We start from the raw sequence: 16133 nt of genomic DNA, 5'->3' as shown, positions 1-16133 counted from the left end.
GATTAAACACCAATTATTGTTCAAGTGAGGGATATCATTTATGCTCTGTCGGCAGTGGAGCATCTTTAATATTTTTATCTTGAATTAAAATAAAATAAGAATCTCCAATTTGTAAATGGTGGTAATGGTGTAAAGTAAGTAACTTTTGTAATTGAAGAAATATACTTATTTGTCTGCTCCTGTTTTTGATAGAGAAAAAATACCTTTCGTCGGCAGTGGGGCATATTTAAAAAATCTTGGATTTTCTTGTCATATTTTGTCTTTTATACTGGTAATGTTTTAGGCAATAAATAGATTGTGGAATGTAGAAAAAATGTTAACCATATTGAGAGACAATTAAATTATGGATATAAATAATATCACTTAAAAATAAAAGTAAACTTCTGTAATCAAATTTACCAATGAATTAGACTTAATCTTAACAGCTATATTTGCTGCTTCCAACAAAGGGATGTTACTTGCCTTAAAAAAGCATAATTTAACAAATTTTTTTTTTTTTGAGCAGGGCTCGAATTTCAGGCTATTTTACTTGGTTTTTGCAAATCGATATACCAGAATAGCAAGTGAAAAAAATATGCACTTACATATTTCAGCAAGTGGTTTTTATTATTGACAACTGTAAAAATGACAAAATGATTTGGAAAAATTGTATTAATGGAAAATATGGGGACACAGTTCTTATCATAATGTTGTTGATATACCTATACACTTCACATCATCATGCAAAAATAAATGATTTTATATATAACAAAATAGTAATTTGAATACAAATATTTAATTACAAGTAAAAATATATTTTAGCAAGTACAAATTTAGGGCACTTGCTATTTTTAGCAAGTGGCAAAAAATGTAAAATTCGAGCCCTGTTGAGGATTGCCATTTCTTCTCAAAGACTGCATCATAGGTCTATAGGGATTATTTCTAGTTATTCTTAAGGGTTGAAATTGGACCCTATTCCAAACAAATTTTGCCTTCTTCCTTAAAAACGCTGTTAAGTAACTCATAGATATACAATTTTCTTCTAAATTGAGGTAAAAATGTGAAAAAAGGGATAGGATACTTTGATACATATACATGCCATGTTTTTTTTCTTCCTCATTACATTCGTCCGAACATGAAAGAATTAAATTCAAATGAAAGGGAGGAGATTCCATTGTATTATTGCTTGTGGAAAGAATGAATATCTGTATGTGTCCTTTGTAGCAGAAATTTGTCTGAAAGAATGTGATATTGTATCTGACAGTCCAATATTATTCGTCTACGATTATCTTGTAAATCATAACTTTTCGTAAGCTGTAAAAAGTTCAGAGAGATTTTCAAGGGCGCTTGGTAAAAAACGAAAGTTGAGCTAAAAATAGATCACGGCCATATAAACAGAATCAAAAACCATTTTCGAACTATAACAACATGCCAAGGATTTCTAATCTTTTCTTACCACCAAACATGCTGAGTTGACACTATGGTCGGCAGTAAACGCGCTGGGCCCCCTTTTCTGCTCTAAATCTGTTTTCTCATCGTGTGTACTTGAAGATGCCATGGGTGCCGCCATGACAGCTACGTCACGGACGTCCAATACCATCATGCACTGCGGTAATGGCTACCAACGGGACTAAATTATTCTTTGTCCTAATTTTTGAAGATTTTTATCAAATACTCATCTAAGGAGGGTAAGATTTCATTAATGGATTCTTTTATATTGACAGGGAATGTTTTGTGCTTGCATTAGGTTTTGTTTTGTTAATACAGGAATTTATGTGAGGCCAGTTTCCCTGGTGTGGGCCCTGACCCCTCCCTGGTACCTCAAGAGCACTGTGCGCCGCGAGAGTGGATTCATTTCTAAAACCTAGCTGAAGTGTGCGGTTACGAAAGACTGTGTATTGCATACAGAAATGGCCAGATATCTAAATTTTGTTATGTACCACCAAAATACACAACATGTGACGAATGTTGTGAGAATATGGCGAACAATGACAATCAATCTGCCATTTAAAATCGATTGTCGCTTTATTTTCAAGAGGAAATTGTCAACTGCATACGGTAGCCCATTGCAATGAAAATAAAGAAACGACGTATTTGTTTGTTTTATGTTATGGTGCTGTATATATACACAGAATATACAATGTGTCTGCATCGTTAATTTCACGTTTTACGATATCAAATATGCAATGCTGCCATTGGCATATGCATATGCCAGACTAAGGTGCTACAAACTTGTGTCTGCAGGTGCCCCCCGCAGTATGACGTTTGAGCCCCAGATGTTTTGATCGGACCAGATCTTTAATATTGTTCACCTTTGGTATGGTACACTTCAGAATATATATAAACGGTCCTGATAACTGTTAACAGGTAATATGATTTGACAATTAAAAGATTATGTAACCAACAAGATACAAGAAGTTTTATTAGTGTCATATCCATTCAATATTAGCTCTGTAGAGTTATTCTTAAGACAAACAAAGGTATACACATTTATAACAACAAAGGAGATTGTATTAATGTAAAAGATAGGATAGTAATAATAATGTCAAGTTATGAATAGTTTAAATTCATCACAGCATGTAGTTTAGTTTCAAAACAGAAAACACACAATATATATAGTAGATACATTCTATGGGACATAAGCTAAACATGATGCTGTATGAAAAGTTCCATGCTACATTCTACAAACCAAACTAAAGAAAAGGCTAGACAAGGTTCGTATATACATACAATACCAATATGGTATTGGTTAAAAATTGACAGAATACATGCTAATATAGCATAACCTAAAACAAATGGAGCATGTTTGTTATACATACAATGTGGATAGTAAGAAGAAAACATAAAAGCGCAGATTATAAAATAAGACAAACAATCAGAGACAAGGACAATAAATAAATAAAATTCATCTTAGTAGTGAGCACTATAAAAGGATTTTAGACATAGAAAGTTTACATGTGATATATGAAAAAGCACTAAGAGTAGAAAATTATGCTTTCTCACAGATACTGCAAGAAAAGAGCTAGCTGTCCCAGGTGTGCAATATTTTGCGAAACGTCTGATAGTTATCGACCTTCCGGAGTTCATTTGGCAGACTGTTCCACACCTGGGCAGTCTCAAAGCGAAATGATTTTTTCCATATGAGGTTGAATTAACTCTTGGTGTTTGGATTGTGTTCTCTTTTCTGAAATTATACATGAGGTCATTTATAATAACTAGGTCACTTAAAAAATCTGGTGCTAAGCCATTTACAATTTTAAAAACCTCTGCAGGCCATAGACTTTATTCTGATGATATGTAATGTAAGTTTGTTTCTCTGTAAAATATCTATCACAGGTGAGGTAAAATCATTTTCAATAAAATGCAAAGCTCTTTCTTGTATCTTTTCCATCTTTCTTGTGTTGCTGAGGCTACAAAAATGCCACGCTAAGGGACAATAATTAAAATTTGAAGCAATAAAAGATTTATAAAGAGTCATTTTGCCAATTTTGGTAAGGTTTCCTCCTATTCTTTTCAAAATAGCTAATTGTTTGGAGGTCTTTTTGCATAATTTGGAAATGTGTTTGTCGAACTTCAAAAATGAATCAATTTCGATACCTAATGAGCTTAATTACAGAGTCATTGCATTCAATGTTCTGGTCTCCAATACATTGCGACTTCTTTCCGAAACATATTGCTTGGAATTTACTAGGGTTTGCTTTCATTCCATTTCTGGAGAACCAGTCAATCAAAAATATGCTTTCATTTTCCAGGGTACCAAAAATTAACTATCTATATGATTTATTATATGCCAGAAAATTTAATTTAAAAATCATTTCATTCCACTCCGATACCCAGAAAGTCAAATTTATAAAAATATTGCCATATATTAATCATAAAGATTACAGAGTTCGAGCTTATTATAATTAATAAACAAAAAAAATGTATGTTAATTTATATGTATAAATTGATGAGTTTCAAACTCTCATCAAAAGTTCATGAATGAACATGAATTTTAGTGTCAAAATATGATAACAACAAAACCAATATTGTAGGAGCTGTTGTTTTTATTGGACTTTCTCATGTCATCTCATCGAGTCATCATTGTTTAATTTTAGTGAATTACTTATCGATGTCAGTGGATTTCCTTTTTACATTTAAGTTATAATTAATTAAGGCACTGTCGTTTGAAATAAGGACCATTCAGCAAGGTCATGATCATATGTGTTATGTACTACATTGGTGACACAGAATACGTAATATATAATACATGTATATACTTACTACATTTTATGTATTTTTAATGGATCATTACAAAAATGTTATCAAATATTATAAGAAAAGAACTAAAACAATGAAATTTAAATATCCAAATGGTTAACGTTGCCAAAAAGACCTCTTGAGACATGATTGTAGTGTCAAGTGATTGACACGTGTATTAATGAAATATTAGTCTTTTGTATTTTTATCTTGTGTTGTTATAAAAAGATCAAAACAGAAAAGCTAAAGCCATATATATATATACCAGTACAGTTTATAAACTTGTCTCAACAGATCGATTAAAGATGCTCCACCACCGACAGCATCTTACAAACATTTTAGTTTTGCCCAATTTTAATGTTTTCTTCTCTAAATAAATTTCAAGTTACGGAGATAGAATCAAAAGAGAAGACAATTTCTTACAATTCATACACAATAATTCATTTTTACTCTGACATTTACAACTTATTAATAATTTTTGTTTATATTTCAGTTGCCTTTCTAGATAAGACATCAAAATGTCATCCAAAAAAGATGACTTTTGTAAGTACTTAATTAAACCACGGGTTGCTGATTTGTCAAATTTTCAAAGTTACATTTAAAGACTTATAATTACATTGATCACACATTTATGAACAATTTATTCTTCTATAATATTGTGTATAATAGTTTCAAGGAATGGTGATGATATTTTGTAAAAAGAATATATCTTTAAGTTGATATTTTGAATTTAATGGTAATTATTTATATTATATTTTCATATAATTATTACATATTTATATACCTGCTCTTATGGGTAGGAATTGATTGTTATTCAATACCATATATGCTTGTGAAAATGTTTTCAGAGAAAATGGCATTGTTTTGCACACAAAATTATTGACATAAAACAATGAATACCTACCTTTCAAGAGCAGATATATCATTATCATTAATATGTAAAAACATATTCCTAAAATTCTGTTCCTTTCCACTATCTATACAGGGTGTTCTGAATGCAGTAAGAGTGTGCCTGGGATGTGTAGAAAGCATGGAGGCTTCCATCAAGTATATGACAATGTCATACCGTCTCGAGCCAGACTGACTCTTCCTCAAGGACTGGTCATAAAGCCTGTCAAAACACCAGAAGGAAAAATACGTAAGTTCTGATCGGTGTTTAGTGTTTAATATGAGGCAGTGCATCATGCTTTTAATTTTGTCAGATAAATTGGGTAAAATACGGACTGAACTTATTATATTAAAAAAAGCATATTGATTTGAAAGAAAAGTACCCACTCATATATTTTATTTTCAATTGTATCTGCGATCCCCTATCCTAAAATGTAATGAAAGCCATGATTAAAGTAAAATATTGACAGAATTGACGATATTACATTAAAAGCATATTGATTTGAAAGGAAGTACTCACAGCAGATTCAACTGTATCTGAGATCCCCTATCCTGAAATAATATGATAGCCCTAGGCCTGATTAAAGCCAATTGCATGATGAAAACGTCCACCATGGATTGCTGTAGTGAAAAGATATAAACTGAACTGGATGATTGTTATATTGTACACTTACTGGTGTGCTTTTGAGTTGTTTGTTAGACTTGTGAAAGTGACTAATAACACTACATAATTATGACAATCATGTTTTTGTTTTTTTGTTTTTTTTCTCTTCAGGATATGGTGTTTTTGCTAAGAGGATTGTTCAAGTTAAGTCACAGTTTGGCCCTTTCATGGCAAAAGTGGCATCAACTGAAAAAGCAAAACCGGTTGAGAAAAAGAAGGAAGAACAAGATAAATTGACAAAGGAGAAAGATGATGCTGGAATGGAGGAAAGTGTGGTACCAACTACAGCTGAACAGAAGGAAGATAACTCTGTGAACTTACCTGCAGAAGTGAATCCTTTGGAATCTCAACAGAACTTTGACACAGGCACAGGAGTTAATCATAAAGATCTGGTGGGGAGTGACCTTTTTGAAGGGATGGTTGCTGATAATCAGTCCAGTCAGCAGATCGTCCAGGTGGGTGTTCCTAACTCCCAGACACTACAGCCGGGATCCTTCACTGAAGCAGAGGTCACGCAAAGTCTACAATGTTACCTATCTACGGCCAATTCACTCACAGATGTCGCCAACGCCATCCCATCATTTACCAGTGCAGGCGATATGCTGTCCAATCAAACACAGTTTGGGTCAGAGTTGAATCTACAGACTTCTATCGAGGCCGCTTTACCTGTAACTGACAGTCTATCAGCCAATCACTCTGGTCTTGGCCAAACTGCTGAACAGCAGCTAGCACAGCTGCCAAACCAGTCGTATGAGACTCGTGTTACTGTAGACAGTGAGGGACGCGTAGTTGTCAATGCTATACCGGTTAATGCTCTACATGGTCTGGTCCCCACACAGATGATTGTCAGCGATAATCTAACTTTAGGGACAGCCCAGACCCAGTTGACTGAGGGCTTGACAGTAACACAGACAGGGGACAGCCTCTTGGTGAACCCTGCCACTGGGGAGGTGTTGTCTGGTCCCCACAGGACCCAGCAGGTGTCCCACACGAACAATATTACCGGGTTAATCCAGCAACAACCGAGTGAGCTGATGACACACCAAACTAATGAACTATTACAACATCAGACTGGTGAACTATTACAACAAAATCCTGAGCTTTTACAACAAGATCAGTCAAATCAGCTGTTAACACAGCAGACAAATGAAATGGTGCTACAACCAGATGACATGCTGCATCAGCAACATCAGCAACAACAGGAACAGCCAAGTGAGGTAGGACCAGCTGTTGAATCCTCTGTGGGGCCTGATGGGGACATAACCAAACCTGTTCAGGAGTCGGCAACTGTTGATCAAACACAACCAAATGATTCCACAGACAAACCAGAAGGATCCGTTGAGGAACCCCCAAAACCTGTGAACCGTGCTGCTGAGCAAGAATACGAACTCAAGGTAGGTACTTTTCTTGGTCAAATGTATCAAATAATTACTCTGATGATACATATCATATAGGTTAAGATCATGGATGCATGAACCGGTAGTTTAAATCAATGGGACCAATTCATGTACCACATTGCCCTGAAGATTTAAAAATTCTCCATTTGAAGCTAAAAAAAAATACCCTTGTGGGTTATTTTTCATTAATATTGTTATACTTTTGTTTGCAAATTTCTTCATATTTATCATACAGCTACTGCATCTTTTATGGTTAACGCAAATTTTTCATTATTGAGCTTAAAATCTTGCTTTACTAAATCTAAAAATAACATAATTTTTTTACAGTACTTTTTCGTCAAAATGAATATAATTTTGGACCAAAATAAGAAGATTCAAAATCCCCTATATTTCACCAAACTTTTCCCCTATTTTGAAAAAGGGTACGTAGTTTCCCCCAAAACTTAGATTGATCCCTGCATGATACCCGATAACGTTTGTGCGAGACAATTGTCATTTTACTGAGATGATTACAAGAAGGTACGTATATTCGTTCCATCATCACTGGCGGTAGTAGTCCCTCACTAACATTATCGAGTATCACGTGGTTCGTGAATTAGTCCCATTGCAAATTAAATGTCACAGGAACCAGCATATTTGACAATCACAGCCAGGTTTCTGGCTTAAACAAGTTTAAATTAAGAGCAGATAAAATTAAAATTATCAATTAAGAAAGAAAATGTCAAAACAATTATGCTGGAAAATGCAGGGATCCAGATTAGCAAAGGGCCGGTTTTGACTAGATATAACTTCAATATTCTTTATAATTATTTGTATTTAGAATTCTAGGTCACAAACATAAAGTCAATGTCAAATTTGTAGAACTTGTAACTAACCGGTATATCTTTAATTATATGCATGTATCTGTAGATAATAATTTATATCTATGTGCTGAACATTGTTCTGTTTCTAAATCTCTATCAGATATTTAAAGAAGATGGCTATGTGGACACTCTGGATTTTACTGATGAAGATAAATGTAACTGGATGATGTTTATCCGTCCAGCTAAAACCGCATCCGAACAAAACCTAGTGGCTTACCAGTTCAAGGACTACATATTTTATGTTTCCACAAAGGTTTGATATTTTGTGTTATACAACTTGTCTATGTGCTGGGACATACATGAATTAAAATGTTCAGTACTTTTTTGTTTGCCACTTGTCTAGCAAAGTTTTTTTAACTGATTTTGATAATGAATTTCTTATCGTTTTCTTAAATCCATGACACCATTCATGATCACTGACAAAGGTTTGTCACCATTGAACTTTAGCTGTTAGGGATTTCTGCAGATCTATCAAAACATAGTATATCGTAAGTAGCATGAGCTGATGTTTTAAACCAAAAGTATATCGGCATGCCATGAGTAAATGTGGGGTAACCATATAGGATACACTGATTGATAATATCATTTTGACTAATGTTTCATCGTAATAAGACATGGATCTATCAAGTAAATATGGTATCTCAACTTTCAAAAATATTTTGACAGGTCCATCCTTGAAAAGACTTGTGCTAACCAGACAAAATTTGGCAATCATTTAGAGATATCTCCATCAACTTGACAGACCCATATGTAAGATTATATAGATATATGAATGAACTTTGGTATAAATATTATTACTGACTGCTGGACATTTGATATTTACAGCCAATTCCATCTAACACAGAGCTCAAGGTGTGGTACTCTGCAGATTACGCAGAGAAGATGGGTAAAGACATGCTTCCTGATGATGAGTCTCCAGAAGGAGCAGGTAGGGGTGTACACCAGTATTCTACATTTGAAACAACACTTTAAACAATAACTACTACCCTACAAGATTATGAAAACGTTACTGCTCCAAATCACTTATGTAACAATAACAAATCTGTACTGTCGAACAGGATACAAAAATTGGAGTTATTTCTTTTCAGTGACAGTTAATGATATCCATATGGCAATATTTTTTGGCAGAATTCTCTATTTGTAATTATTTTTAGCTCACCTGGCCCGAAGGGCCGGTGAGCTTATGTCATGGCGCGGCGTCCGTCGTCCGTCGTCCGTCGTCCGTCCGTCCGTCCGTCCGTCCGTCGTCCGTCTGTCCGTCAACATTTCCTTTAAATCGCTACTAGTCATAGAGTTCTGCATGGATTGTAACTAAATTTGGCCACAAACATCCTTGGGGGAAGGGGAACAGAACTTGTATAAAATTTGGCTCTGACCCCCCGGGGGCAGGAGGGGCGGGGCCCAATAGGGGAAATAGAGGTAAATCCTATAAATCGCTACTTGTCCTAGAGTTCTGCATGGATTGTAACCAAATTTGGCCACAAAGATCCTTGGGGGAGGGGGAACAGAACTTGTATAAATTTTGGCTCTGCCACCCCGGGGGCAGGAGGGGCGGGGCCCAATAGGGGAAATAGAGGTAAATCCTATAAATCGCTACTTGTCATAGAGTTCTGCATGGATTGTAACCAAATTTGGCCACAAACATCCTTGGTGGAAGGGGAACAGAACTTGTATAAATTTTGGCTCTGACCCCCCGGGGGCAGGAGGGGCGGGGCCCAATAGGGGAAATAGAGGTAAATTCTTTAAATCGCTACTAGTCATAGAGTTTTGAATGGAATGTAACCAAATTTGGCTACAAACATCCTTGGGGGAAGGGAAACAGAACTGGTATAAATTTTGGCTCTGGTCCCCCGGGGGCAGGAGGGGCGGGGCCCAATAGGGGAAATAGAGGTAAATCCTTTAAATCGCTACTTGTCATAGAGTTCTACATGAATTGTAACCAAATTTGGCCACAAACATCCTTGGGGGAAGGGAAACAGAACTTGTATAAATTTTGGCTCTGACCCCCCGGGGGCAGGAGGGGCTGGGCCCAATAGGGGAAATAGAGGTAAATCCTTTAAATCGCTACTTGTCATAGAGTTCTACATGGATTGTAACCAAATTTAGCCACAAACATCCTTTGGGGAAGGGAAACAGAACTTGTATAAATTTTGGCTCTGACCCCCCGGGGGCTGGAGGGGCAGGGCCCAATAGGGGAAATAGAGATAAATTCTTTAAATCGCAACTAGTCTTAGAGTTTTGAATGGAATGTAACCAAATTTGGCCACAGACATCCTTGGGGGAAGGGAAACAGAACTTGTATAAATTTTGGCTCTGGTCCCCCGGGGGCAGGAGGGGCGGGGCCCAATAGGGGAAATAGAGGTTAATCCTTTAAATCGCTACTAGTCATAGAGTTCTACATGAATTGTAACCAAATTTGGCCACAAACATCCTTGGGGGAAGGGAAACAAAACTTGTATAAATTTTGGCTCTGACCCCCTGGGGGCAGGAGGGGCTGGGCCCAATAGGGGAAATAGAGGTAAATCCTTTAAATCGCTACTTGTCATAGAGTTCTACATGGATTGTAACCAAAATTAGCCACAAACATCCTTGGGGGAATGGGAACAGAACTTGTATAAATTTTGGCTCTTGCCCCCCAGGGGGCTGGAGGGGCGGGGCCCAATAGGGATAATAGAGGTAAATTCTTTAAATCGCTACTAGTCATAGAGTTCTGAATGGAATGTAACCAAATTTAGCCACAAACATCCTTAGGGGAAGGGGAACAGAACTTGTATAAATTTTGGATCTGGCCCCCCGGGGGCTGGAGGGGCGGGGCCCAATAGGGATAATAGAGCTAAATCCTTTAAATCGCTACTTGTCCTAGAGTTCTGCATGGATTGTAACCAAAATTAGCCACAGACATCCTTGGGGGAAGGGGAACAGAACTTGTATAAATTTTGGTTCTGGTCCCCCGGGGGCAGGAGGGGCGGGGCCCAATAAGGGAAATAGAGGTAAATCCTTTAAATTGCTACTAGTCATAGAGTTCTGAATGGAATGTAACCAAATTTAAACCACAAACATCCTTGGGGGAAGGGGAACAGAACTTGTATAAATTTTGGCTCTGGTCCCCCGGGGGCAGGAAGGGCGGGGCCTAATAGTGGAAATAGAGGTAATTCCTTTGAATCGCTACTAGTCATAGAGTTCTACATGAATTGTAACCAAATTTGGCCACAAACATCCTTTGGGGAAGGGAAACAGAACCTGTATAAATTTTGGCTCTGACCACCCGGGAGCAGGAGGGGCGGGGCCCAATAGGGGAAATAGAGGTAAATCCTTTAAATCGCTACTTGTCATAGAGTTCTACATGGATTGTAACCAAATTTGGCCACAAACATCCTTGGGAGAAGGGGAACAGAACTTTATAAATTTTGGCTCTGCCACCCCGGGGGCAGGACGGGTGGGGCCCAATAGGGGAAATAGAGGTAAATCCTATAAATAGGGCCCAATAGGGGATTTAGAGGTTAATATTAAAATTCCTTCAGAAAAGAAACAATGAACCTGTATTCAGATCATTACTTGGCATAACAAACCAGGTGAGCGATACAGGCCCTCTGGGCCTCTTGTTTGTAATAACGATGATTTTCCAGCTTTTCATGAAATCATTTTCTTTCCAGAATTCCCAGCCAAATGGGTGTGTTCAGTATGCTTTGAAGGATTCAGCACATTTGCTGAACTGGAAGCTCACATGTGTCCGGGAGTGCCCCCTGGTGGTAAAAGACTGCGTGGAAGGCCGAGAAAAGGAAGGCCGCGTAAATATGTAAAACCGTCCAAAACATGGAGGGCTCGTCTGGATAAGGCTCGATTGTCGAAGGTTAGAGTTCAGGACCCAATGGTCCCTAATGTTCCCAGGAAGAGAGGTCGACCACCAAAGGTCAAACCTGCTGTTGTTATAGAGAAACCAGCGTCACCAGCCTCACCAGAGATAGAAGAACCTATTCCATTCAATGAAACTGAGGAATTAGAGGAACCAAGTACAGATCAACTACTTAATGATATTCTTGGTGTTGATGAGGATGACGATGATGATGACGATGATGAGCCTGTTATGCCAAAACGTAGGGGCCGTAAACGAAAACTTTTGAAAATTCCAAGGCCAAAAACTCCCAGGGGTCCAAGAAGGGAGCCGATGACTTGCCCCTACTGTGCTGAGAAATTTACTAAAGAAGCCATTTATGTGATACACGTAGCTGAACACACAGGTATTAAACCATTTATTTGTGAGGAGGAAGACTGTAAGAAAGGATTTATGTCAAAGTTTAAACTTGAGCGACATCGTCTGATACACACCTGTCCACGTCACCATAAGTGTCCTTACTGTGACAAGTCCTTTAACCGAAAAGACCATCTCAAAAACCATCTTATAACACACGATCCCAACAAGAAGCGGTGGGTCTGTGAGGAGTGTGGTAAGGAGTACTCTTATAACTTTTCCTATAGAACTCACAAAGCCTTCCACGACGCCGAGTCTGGGAGGACAACGGAATGTGGCATCTGTCACAAGGAACATGAGACACGCGAGGAACTGCTTTATCATCTCAAAGTCCACAGTGGTGCAAGATCAGTGAAAAACTGCTTAGAAAAAACACACGAGTGTAAAGAATGTGGAAAGAAGTTCTACACCAAAAAGGATGTGCGTAGACACTTGATTACACATACAAAGAAAAAAGATTTTCTGTGTCAGTACTGTCCCCAGAGATTCGGTCGTAAAGATCATTTAACGCGTCATCTAAGGGCATCTCACTCCGGAGACAACCCCAATGCTAAGCCTCCACGTGCCCCACGTGGGGAAAGGAAAGAAAGACAGATGAAGCATTTTGAGAGGATCGAGGCAGCTGTTGCCATGCCGACAATGAGGGAGGAGCCAGCGGTACTAGTCACCTCGCAACCATCACTTAATAATCCATACCCGATACACATACCAGCAGAGACCAGAGAGGTCCCTCTGCCTATACACTTATACGAAAATATCAATGCCCAGCCAGTCATCACCATGGCAACCATGACTCAGCAGCAGCAGCAACAGCAGCAGCCAGCTCAACTGCAGCAGACGCTGCACATAGCACCAGCCAATCAAATGCAGGTGGAGAGGTACACAGTGGAAGTGGCCAACCAAGGCATTAGACATGTGAATGTCAACCAGACGATGGAGGCAGGAGTGATTGGGGGAAATGACTACAGAGCTATGCAGCACCAGGGTACAACTATGTACGTGGCCCAGCCGCAACAGCATCACATGATTGCCAACAAGGACGCCAACATGGAACTAGTACGTACCAACGGGGTACTTGACCAGGTTCAGTACCAGCCAGTAAGGGAACAAGGAACTAGGCCAACTGTCCTGCAGACATCAGACGCTAGACAAACGCCATCAGCACAAACCTTCTCCACACTATTGGGCTACATGGAAACATTGAGATTCCTGGAGAACCTGCCCACTAACACCCAGGGTGGAGTGATACAGATGGAGGCAACTCACACTCCCACTATGGTTCCCATACAGACCACACCCTATTCCACAAGTGCTGCACCCCCAAACCTTGTGGCACACCCACCAGAGTTACAAAAAAGAATGCCAGTCTCTCAAGTTTCTCATCAGAATGTTTACCAACAGGGGTCTTGATTAGTTGCTTAATTACTGTTTTAACTGTAATTTAAATTTAACAACTAATTGACGGATCGCTAGCTGTCAATCAAACCGCACGTGACTTTGTATTTTGTATTGTGTATACTTTGATGTTTGCTCCGTCATTGAAAAGGTACACGTACATTTGTGAGCACGAGGTAGGCTATATTACACCTGGCAATTGATCAATTAACCTGTTGGTGTAACATCATTGACAGATTGTATAATTTAAAAATTAGGCATTAAGTATAAGGTAAAGTTTCCATCCTCTTTTCACTTGTTTGTAGGCATTGGGAGTTTTTCTAACAATTATTCTATATAATTCTATGTAATATCACAAAATTCAAAGTGCATTGATATGAAATGCATATCTACATTAAATATGAATAATGTATTTGGAACCACTTTCTTTGACTTAAAGTTCATGTATCATGTGTTTTTGCTTTTAATGGCAGGAGAGGAAAGAAAATCAAAAGTTCAAGATTTTAGAGTAAATTTTGGTGAAAACAGAGGGTTTGGACACTCTACCTTAAATGTAATTTCTAATTTAGAAAAGAAACTTATGCGATATTAATATGATTGGAAATTACTACTGTATAATAGTTTGTAGTTATATATATTTTATGAAATTAATTATTTTGAAGTCTTGACATTGAGATAAGATATAGACTGATGTTTAGACTTGTAAAGTACAGAATTATTCAGACAGTTCATTTAATTAAGTGATACAACAAGTACATTTTAGCCATACACATATGGTGATGACTTTTCTTTTACCGCTTGTATGTTAATTTAACATTATTAGGATGCAAAAAGGGAAGTTTTTTTGCCAAACTATAGTCTGATTAACTCCCTTTAGCTGTTGTAAACTGATTGCTTTTTGACCGTGTTTTGATCAAACAGCATAGTGCACATAATAAGTACAGGGTGAAATCCAAAGTGAATTTCTGACAGTTTGCTGCTTGATAGATTTATTTTTTTCTGACAAATACTGAATGCTATGTATAATTTTGCAACCATAGAACTATTATAATTAGCATAAGACTTAAGCTTGGAGGAATCTTGTTTTGAGTGAGTGTGGAATATGTGTGTGTGAATACGTGTGTCGTGAATTGACTGCCAAAATATATGCTATCTTACAATTGATAGCCAAAGAATCCAGACAATTATCATGTTATAATATTATATTTCTGTGGTATTACTCCGTTTTTAAATGTGATAATTATCCCATATTAATTTAATAATAATATAACGATACCTTTGCCTAAAAATATGATTAGTTACATATAGGTTTGAAATGTTCCTCTTCATGACCTGAACAAGTGGTCTAATATGAAATAATTATAATGTAAAAGTATTATCAAGTTTTTCTGGTGTTTGGAAAAATAATTGAATTATTTATTTATATTTAACTGAACAAGATATTTTGCCATTTTGAACAAAATTTCTTACTGTTCATGAGAAAGTTTTTGTGGCCTTGTCGGATTATAATAAGTTCTGATTAAGTTTTAAAACAATAAAACAAAATCATTTTCTTTTTTAGACTCTTTTTATTATGCGAGTGTGAAGGAAATATATTAGGCCCAAAAAATAAATTCCAATCTAAGCATTAGACCGTAAAGACAAATTTGTGATTATTTAAGAAACCTAATAAATTAATTCACAGATGAAATATCTAGATCATGTTATAATGCTGTATGTGTTGGCTTGACTCACCTTTTAGTGTACATCATTTGCATGAAACTAGCTGTTGGTTTAGATCTATATATCGCCTGAAATATGTATACTGACATTGATAATGTTTTTGTTTGTGCCAACATAATTCCCCATGATAAAAAACCAATAGCAATATGCAGTCCTTTAGGTGGTTAGTCAATAGCTACATAGTGTTAAATATATGTACACATGGAAATGAACTACGTACTTATCAAATCATATGGTGATTCTCCAAAGAAAAGGTGTATATCATGAATGTATTTTTGCTTTTCACTTCCAACATAATTGCTTCTATTTGCTTCAGTTGTCTCTGTCCGTCCAGCTATTTCAAAGTAATAAAAAAAAAATCACTACTTTTCCAAATATTTCAATGTAGTTTCTGCTTATTGATAATAGCTATTTTTCATTATCATGAGAGAATGTGGAAATTTAGTGAACGACATTTTAATAATTCTAATGTAAATGAGACATTATTTAAAGCATTATCCCGGATCATGCAGTTGTTGTATAGATTGTCACTCGTTAAAGATCGTTTTGGGTCGTTAAGACCGATTGTCCTATTCCCACACAGATGTAGGGAAGTGATGCCCATTGTTAATGATAGCATGTATATTGTGAAATGGAATGTAATTTAGCAAATAAGTGTCTAATCTATCCAAGATTAGACGCTTCTTTGGTCCTGTGGAGGGTTCAACCTTTTCAGAATAAAACAATAGAAAATTTAA

General features: G+C 37.0%; 2 protein-coding genes across 2 annotated transcripts in view; one reads left to right on the top strand and one right to left on the bottom strand.

Annotated features, from left to right (window-relative positions):
- Positions 1-1573, bottom strand: part of LOC138325486 (coiled-coil-helix-coiled-coil-helix domain-containing protein 7-like) — a 24408-nt gene extending 22835 nt beyond the window's left edge. The window contains exon 1 of the mRNA XM_069271174.1: positions 1436-1573. Within this exon, the coding sequence (XP_069127275.1) occupies positions 1436-1549 (114 nt within the window). The 5' untranslated portion in view covers positions 1550-1573. The remainder of the gene's footprint in view (positions 1-1435) is intronic.
- Positions 1531-16133, top strand: LOC138325485 (uncharacterized). Its single transcript, XM_069271173.1, has 7 exons — positions 1531-1667; positions 4712-4761; positions 5204-5356; positions 5882-7164; positions 8131-8283; positions 8856-8958; positions 11684-16133. Exons 2-7 carry the CDS (start codon positions 4737-4739, stop codon positions 13687-13689), a joined length of 3723 nt encoding a protein of 1240 aa, XP_069127274.1. The 5' UTR covers positions 1531-1667; positions 4712-4736; the 3' UTR covers positions 13690-16133.

This window comes from Argopecten irradians, chromosome 6 (genome assembly GCF_041381155.1).
Source record: "Argopecten irradians isolate NY chromosome 6, Ai_NY, whole genome shotgun sequence".
Lineage (NCBI taxonomy): Eukaryota > Metazoa > Mollusca > Bivalvia > Pectinida > Pectinidae > Argopecten > Argopecten irradians.
Note: the sequence above shows the minus strand (reverse complement) of the source record. Positions and strands in the feature narration are given on the sequence as shown.

What these genes read in the sequence shown, in the direction of transcription:
- LOC138325485 (XM_069271173.1), top strand. Translation starts at nt 4,737, where the DNA reads ATGTCATCCAAAAAAGATGACTTTT. An exon ending in AGCAAGAATACGAACTCAAG is followed by an intron (nt 7,165 to 8,130) that starts GTAGGTACTTTT and finishes AATCTCTATCAG; the next exon opens with ATATTTAAAGAAGATGGCTA. An exon ending in TATTTTATGTTTCCACAAAG is followed by an intron (nt 8,284 to 8,855) that starts GTTTGATATTTT and finishes TGATATTTACAG; the next exon opens with CCAATTCCATCTAACACAGA.